At 37.3% G+C, this 7900-nt stretch overlaps 1 protein-coding gene across 6 annotated transcripts in view; it reads left to right on the top strand.

Moving 5' to 3' along the window:
* The first annotated feature begins 545 nt into the window (after positions 1-545).
* The window catches only part of LOC100538586 (phosphatidylinositol-binding clathrin assembly protein), a 20453-nt gene continuing 13098 nt past the window's right edge, over positions 546-7900 (top strand). For 4 of the 6 annotated variants that reach the window (XM_031554694.1, XM_031554693.1, XM_031554691.1 and 1 more), the window contains exons 1-8: positions 546-688; positions 1766-1841; positions 2515-2617; positions 2801-2894; positions 2997-3108; positions 4141-4247; positions 4826-4873; positions 7157-7242. In XM_031554694.1, coding sequence (XP_031410554.1) covers positions 569-688; positions 1766-1841; positions 2515-2617; positions 2801-2894; positions 2997-3108; positions 4141-4247; positions 4826-4873; positions 7157-7242 — 746 coding nt within the window. In that variant the 5' untranslated portion in view covers positions 546-568. The remainder of the gene's footprint in view (positions 689-1765; positions 1842-2514; positions 2618-2800; positions 2895-2996; positions 3109-4140; positions 4248-4825; positions 4874-7156; positions 7243-7900) is intronic. The other 2 variants (XM_031554695.1, XM_031554692.1) reach the window with 1 other exon arrangement.

The raw sequence follows: 7900 nt of genomic DNA, 5'->3' as shown, positions 1-7900 counted from the left end.
GCTCAGCAGGTTGGTGATTGGGTCACTTTCTCTGTATGGAAAGATGGGTATGAGCCGATTCTTCCTCTGAAATCTCATAGAAAAGAGGCTTAGTTCAGGTTTGCAGCATCTGGCTGCCAGGTGAGTCAGTTCTCAGGCTAAGATCAAAGTTCTCGAATGCTTGCTGCTTCTTGATCTCAGGAGGTATCTCTGCTTTCCCACTCTTCTCAACTTTTCAGTTTTGTTTGGATGGAATGACTTCTGTGTCTGCATTGGCTTTTGAACAGTAATTTGGGCACAGAGTATCTGCTGGAGCAGGGTTTTTTTTGTGAGATATTGGGACTCCTTAAAATGTTGAAATGCTTTTAAATTCACACTTGAAGTCTTTTGCCAAAATACAGCGAGTTTGAGCTGGAAATGAAAAATAGTTCAGTTATTTCTTAAATGAAGAACTGAAGTTAAAATTTACAGTATGAATCCTCTATGGAAAACTACAAAATCTGGTAATCTTGGAGTGTGTAACTCATTGTAATGCTGTGTTGTTTTTATTTCCTTCTTAAATATAGATCTAATACAGTGCACAAATGAAATGAATGTGAATATTCCACAGCTGGCAGACACGCTCTTTGAGAGAACTGCAAACAGTAGCTGGGTTGTAGTGTTCAAAGCTCTAATTACAACACACCACCTCATGATGTATGGAAATGAGGTAAGATGTAATTAGTTCTGTAAAGGCCTCTTTAATGGTGGTTTTTATATTTCAACAGGTAGTAGGTTGAAATTAGGGGATAATCTGAAGTGAAATTTACTGCTTGGAAGGCACTGCTTATTGCAACTACAAAGCTAAACTGAATGTTGTAAATCACTGCATGTATTTTGCTCTTTTCTTTTAATACAGTTGATGCCTGCATGCTGAAATGTGAAGGAAAAAAAAAACCAAAACAATAAAATCCAATGTTGAACTATAAGAAAAATTGAAGCTTAGAGTCCTGGGTTAGCAATTGGTATCGTTTTTTCGTGTAACATTTTACAGCAGAGAAGAGCTGTATTTTTATGTCTGTACTGAAGCTGTTCCTTACCTTTGCATAGATGCATCTGGGGGTTCAGATCAAAGGTGTAACCAACCCCATAAGTCCTACTGATTGTAACTGTTTATGGACTCAAACATAGGTCAGGAAGCTAAAAAGCACAGAAGCTGCAATTGTTGGAGTTATATGGGCAACTTGAAAGAAAAATGTTTAAAACACCTTGCTGTCTAAATGTTTTGTTTCCTACTCTTCTATTATTTGTTGAACTATATTATTTTTCAAAACTTAAATGTTCTTTAGTCCGATCAGTATGTTGTAAATCTGAATTATACCAACTCGAGTGCTGCTCTTTACCACAGTTCCAGTAGCATTATTGTAAATTATGTTGTTACTTAAGGAAAGAAACCTGTCTCTGACTTGTTCGGCTGTAGTAGAAGTGTGGGAATTCATAACTTAGGTGGAACTCTCACTTTGCATTTTCTAGCTTGGCTGTTCTAAACCTATGAAGTTAACCCAGCCTGCTCCCCTTCTGCCTGGGCAGCCACGTCTTTTTCTTTTAAGTCATGCTTTTACCAAATACGTTATTTTGTATGTTAGAAATTTTGCTGATCAGTAGTTTCAAGGTTTTCTGACTCTTGAACTAGTATCTGTTGTTGGAGGTTACTAGAATCAATTATGAATTTAGTTTTCTTGCAACATGCCTGCATGTTTTGACTGTTGCAACAAAAATTTGACTCCACTTTTGTTTCCACCAACAGCGCTTTATCCAGTATCTTGCATCTCGAAACACATTGTTCAATTTAAATAACTACCTGGACAAAAGTGCCATGCAGGGTAAGGATCTTTAATTGCTTTTTTGCTCTGTGATTGGTACCTGTGTTGTGTACCCTGGGAGACAAGTGACATTTAGGTGAGAGTATTATGATTTGTATATCTGACCAAGCGTGTATCCCAAGAAGGTGAAATTGAGTTAACTGAGTACTAAAGTTTGCCTGTAAGGTGTGTATCATCCTTACAGAGCTGTAAGTTTGAAATAGTAAACTTGCACTATGTAGAGTAGACCTTATGAATGTCAGCACACTGATCTTTTTTGAACTTTGATTGCACTTCAGTATCTCAGAAGTAAATGTGAACTGTTAAGGTGCATGGATGGTGAGATAAATTACCAGAGGCCTCAGTGTTCCACTAGGAGTATGTTTTCAGTCTCATTTCAGATTAGAACGTTGTAATGAGAGCTGCTTGGTTTATGCCTACTTCTTTGTGTTGTAGGCATTTATTGTCATAGTTGCAAGGAATGCATTTCTAATCTTAGCAAGCTGGGAAGAAGCTGTAATTGTGCATGTCAAAGAGGAAAATAGTGAATCTCAAAGCCCTGGAATAAGTCTGTGAAGCGCTGCTCACATCACTGTTGATGTAAAATGGTCTAGTAGGAGAATAGTTCTTGAAAAGAACTTGGAGGAAACTGCATCACTTCGAAATATCTAACCTACAAACACTTAACTTTTAGGCTATGATATGTCTACCTTCATTAGGCGGTATAGCAGATACTTGAATGAAAAAGCACTTTCATACAGACTTGTAGCAGTTGACTTCACCAAAATGAAAAGAGGGTAAGAGATTTTACTGCTTGTTTAGCCTCTTGTGTGTGTGTGGGGGGGGGGGAAATACTGGTTATTCTTGAGCTTATCGTGCATGGTATCTTTCTGACCATTTAAAGTAATCTAATAGTGTGGAAACAGCATAATATTGCTAAGGTTTCTTGGTGACCTGTAAACATGTCTTTTAACCTGTAGGATAGATGGAGTAATGAGAACCATGAATGCTGAAAAGCTCCTGAAAACCCTTCCCATCATACAGAACCAGCATGATGCACTCCTTGATTTTGATGTAAGTACTTGAGGCTCAGTTTTAAGTAACAGTCTCTCATTTTGAAGTAAGTTGTACTATTTTATTAAGTACTAATTTACTTTCTTGTTGCTTTCTACACAGGCAAATCCAAATGAACTAACAAATGGTGTTATAAATGCTGCCTTTATGCTCCTCTTCAAAGATTCCATTAGACTTTTTGCAGCATACAATGAGGGGATTATTAATCTTTTAGGTATGTGACAATTTTTTTTTAAATTTTCGTTTTCACACGAGTTGTTGAGCAAAATAAAGAGCAGACAACTTCTGACTATAATAGCTAGTAAGTTGTTTAGTGTAATTGTTAACAGCAAAACACATCTTAACCGCAACTGTCAGATGCTTGAATATATGCTTTTACCTGAAGAATATGACCTGAAACATAGATTGAAGTCAGAGGCTGACTGTGAGAGGAAAACAAAGGCACTGCTGGCCTGTTACAGTTAGCAGGGCTTGAGTGTTGGACGTTCTTGAATGTGCACACGCGGCACAACTGACTTATGATTTCCCATACCTTCTTTATAGTTTGCCTATTTGCTTCTAGCTGGTATTTGAGTCTACACAAGCTTCATATGTGGCATGTGTGTTTTTTTTGCTCAAGAGTGGTAAGCCTAATAATGGCTATTAAACAAATTTCTGAATGAAACATCACCTGATCAGTTTGTTTTGTTAGTCCACTATTTTTTTTTTTCTTGTTGAGATATCTGTAGATACTTGGAGCAAAACAAGAAGAGTGAAGGCTGTAGTTGCTGGGTCTTTGTTTTATTTTTGCAGATCAGTTCAGTGCATGAATTGCTTTAGTGATCATTTTGATGTCTTTTGGATATTAGGCTGACTTAAAAACAACAAAACATATTAATATAGGATCTAAATACGTAGAAGAATATGTAGACAAGAATATGATGTCTGCATCATTTTCAGCTAGTAAGGTGACTTCCTTAGAATATTACCTGAACTGTCTAATTTAATAATTGCATGTGTTTGCATCCATGTTTGTCAAGCTTTGTGTTATATTCTGAGACGTTGAATCTCAGAAATGGTTCCCCTCTCTGCTGAGTGCTTTATTATAACAGTAACAGGAATTCATGTCAGCTTGAACAGCTTTGTTACCACTGTCTACTCTATCCCTGAAGCTTGTATCAAATTTACATGTATAATAATATATGATGGTACCAGTCTTTGCTGGGGTGGTGTTAGCTTACAAAAGTGTTTTTATTTGCATCCTCAGAAAAATATTTTGATATGAAGAAGAACCAGTGTAAAGAAGGGTTGGATATGTACAAGAAATTCCTATCCAGAATGACTAAACTGTCAGAATTCCTCAAAGTAGCAGAGGTAAATAATTCAACGTCTATGAAAAGATAAATTCCAAGCTACTGTACTACAACAGCAGTCTATATTCATAATTTTGTAACATCACCTTCGTTATACAGAGAGTAATTCCCCAGATAGTGCATGTTAAACTCCAGTTACTCTGAGTAATGTGAAGTGAGATTCTCAGGCATCTTTTTCGTTAGCCAAACAATGTAATAACAGCTTTCCCAAGTGCTATTGTAAATTTGATGAATGGTCCAGAATGAACTGTTAGTGTATTTACAGTGCTGTTCTTTACTGTAACTGCTCAAAGTGGAGAAGTAGTTCCAGTAAGCAATGCAGATGTTTCTAATGCTCCCAATTAGATTTTCTGTATGGAAAAAAAGGGTGGATAAAGGCTTGGCTTGGCTTTGCTTTTAGATGCAAAGCAACGTACGTCAGATTCTAAGACGTGTTCTTCACTAAACTCATACTAATTCAGAAAGTGACTAATAACCATTTTAGTCTGTTAGCTTCTGTAAAACATTCAGACCTCTGTTTTTATTTCCACTGCCACTGCATAAAGCATAATGTACTTTTTTCCTTTTTTGTAAACCCAGCAAGTTGGAATCGATCAGGGGGACATTCCAGATCTTACTCAGGTCAGTGTACGTATCATGCTGATATCATTCAATAATTTTGTCCTCTACATTTTTTATGACTGGTATGTACTATAGCAATCATCTTGAATGTATTCTATTCCATAGACTTATATATAGGAAATGCAGCTATGCGTTTTTCCCTTGGATCATGTATACTTGGTGCTTAACTTTGCAGCTGTTATTTTTGGATTGTTTAAAGTGATAAAGGTGTTGTGGTTTTTTTTTTTTTGGTACATTCTGCTTTTTGTCTTATGACAAAGGATTAATTGACTTATAAGGCACAAGCATCTTGCCACATGTACACATCTCATACTTGCTCTTAGCAACTCGTGTTCCCCTGGCAAAGAACTTGTAGCCCTTTGCAGTAGGAAAAAAAAAAAAAAAAATGACCATAGCCAGCAGAGTCAGGGCAAGAAATGAGTGAACACAGCAGAGTAATGTTTTGTTATGTTTGATCTTAGCATCTTTCTTCTGACTAGTACAGTATGTTCAGCTGGCCTGTGTTCCCTAATGAGAACATACTGAAGTGTGAGGTGATACTTCAGAGATGACAAGGGCTTGCATGCTGGGTTAGTGTGTGCTCACTTGCACAGTTAGCCAAGAAGTTATAAAAGTCTTCAAATCATAGGGCTTTTTCTGACTTACTGAGAACAGGAAGTTTAATTTTGCTGCTTTATTTCTAAAATTTTAGTGAGCAAAACTTTTCCCAGTTACAGCTGGAACACTTTTTTTTCTTAATAGCTCAGTTATTTTATTGCAAGCACTTAGGCAGTTCTATGAAATGTGGTGGTGGGTATCAGCATCTTGTGAATTCTGGCAATTTCAGTGCCATCGTCTGTGAATCAGTCCAATTCCACTCCATACTAAATTTCATGACATTTAATTAGGTTGAGTAATTCTACATCATTCTTGTGCCAATTCAAAACAATTCCCTGACATTTCTTAGTTTTGGACTTAGAAAAAAATGTCAGTTTTTGCTGTGCTTGCAGCACCAGTGAGTTCAGACAGGATGATGGATGACAACTTGTAATGATAGCCTTTTGTTCATAGTCTGGTCACTCGTATTTACCTGTTTGTTTGTTCAAAATACTTAGATTTCTTGCGTGGATGTCCATATTTTAGTGTCTGTCTAAGCTGTTCCTGAGAGCAATTAATTTCTCTTGAGAAATTTTTACTATTGCTGCTGTGTAAATTTTTTTGTTTCCTTCCTTGATTCTGAATGATGTTGTCCATTTCTGCCAATTTATGTAAAGAGAATATCACTGTCCTTAGTAGATGTCCTGTTTCATTATGTTGTTGCTTCCTTTCTATTTGTAGCTGGGACTGTATTTTTTATAAATGCAACTCAGCCACTCCTCTGTGTGGATGTCAGTCTGACATGGCTTTGGTTAGGGGAAGCAAGTCTGAGTCAGAAAAAGCAAATTTATCAGGTCATGATACCTGTTTTAGTTCCAGCATCTTTTCTGCTATAAAACTAAGTTTCTGTTTGCTCAAATAAATTAAAAAAGAAAAACAAAAAACACCTGTGTTGAATATCCTCAACAATGAGCAAGTGTGTAGAAAGGTACTGTTTTGTTGTTGTGGGGACTTTATGGTTGAGGAGAGGGATGAGTTAGAGAGTTGGAAAAACAAAACAAAGCAAAAATGGTATAGAATATATTTTTCCATACAGGTAGGTTTTAGCACGTCGTTGCCGTGTTCTCAGGCATCTTTGTAAGTTCATAGACATTGTTCCCTTTAAATTTTGTTTGCATTTCCTAAGCTTTCACCTTGTGTTTAGTGTGTTCTATTGCCTGACTTTCTGCTGGATTTAAATGGAGTTAAGTCTGTTTTTAGAATTTTTTAAATTGAGGAAGAACATTGAATGTTTGAAATCTTCTCCTAGGTGACACTGTTCTGGGGGGGAGGGAGGGGAGAGTTTCTGCAGCTTAATTTGAAGTGATCTTTCACTTCTAGTTTCTTATGTTTTGCTGTGCCAAAGAGTGAAATTGGGTTGGGTTATTGTGTCATCTTGTGCTGAATAGATGCTCCTGACTGAGACTGTATTGTTGGGATAAGGCTGAATTTGATTGCTTTTTTTGTAATTGAATCTCATGCCCTGTTGTCAAGCGTTCCTGATAGAAGCCAAGAACCACAGCTGGGTAGGTAGAACAGTTGTGCAGGATGAATGAATCAAAGTGCTATCATTGAAGTGGTCATATTGGTTCTTAGTTGATGGGAAAACTCATCTGTGTACTAAACAAGAGGGCCTTGTCTAGAAGCAGAGCTTCACAAATACTCTAATTTTAGGCACCCAGCAGCTTGCTTGAAGCACTGGAGCAGCATTTGGCTTCTCTGGAGGGAAGGAAAACAAAAGAAGTCTCCGCTGCCAGCAGGTGAGCTCCCAATGAATGGCACCCATGCCTCTACTTAAGATTTGTTGTCACTGTCCTAAGAAGTTTGGGGATTCAGTCATTGAGGTTCTCCTCTTGAATTTTATTCGCTTCCAACTCTATCCTCCTAGACGGTATAAATGTTGTATCTGGTGAGTAATAGTCTGAGAGTTCCATTGCACTTGCTCCTTAGATGTGTGCTTGTGTCTGCCAATTATGTTGCTGTATTGTAATAAGCCACTGAGCTGAGACTTGGTATATTATTCCTTGCACTTCTTTGTTTGAATCCTTTGGCTCGTAAGACTTGTATGGTATTTGGAGTTCAAGGCTTTTTACTGATAGGCTGGTGTTTGTCTTCATTGCCAGTTATTTACTTTGTCAGTCATGAATGCCTTAACCTGCCTATGAAAGTTCTTCAGTCTCAGAATTGCCAAATGAGCTTTGATACTTTGTGCTGACAGGAATTATTTCTGTCAGGAAGAGTATTGGTATGTATGAACGTGTTTTGACTGAAGGGCAAGAGATTAGGTTTTGGCGTAAACCAATATATACATACAATCTGAGGGGGAACACTCTTAGGTATGTGTACAGACTGATAAAGGAAGGAATCAGTGTAAGGTACATTCCTGAGTAGCTGTCTTGTGCCTCAGATTTCTTTTTT

The sequence above is a fragment of the Meleagris gallopavo genome, chromosome 9 (genome assembly GCF_000146605.3).
Source record: "Meleagris gallopavo isolate NT-WF06-2002-E0010 breed Aviagen turkey brand Nicholas breeding stock chromosome 9, Turkey_5.1, whole genome shotgun sequence".
NCBI classification, from domain to species: domain Eukaryota; kingdom Metazoa; phylum Chordata; class Aves; order Galliformes; family Phasianidae; genus Meleagris; species Meleagris gallopavo.
This window is presented reverse-complemented; position numbering and strand designations above follow the sequence as displayed.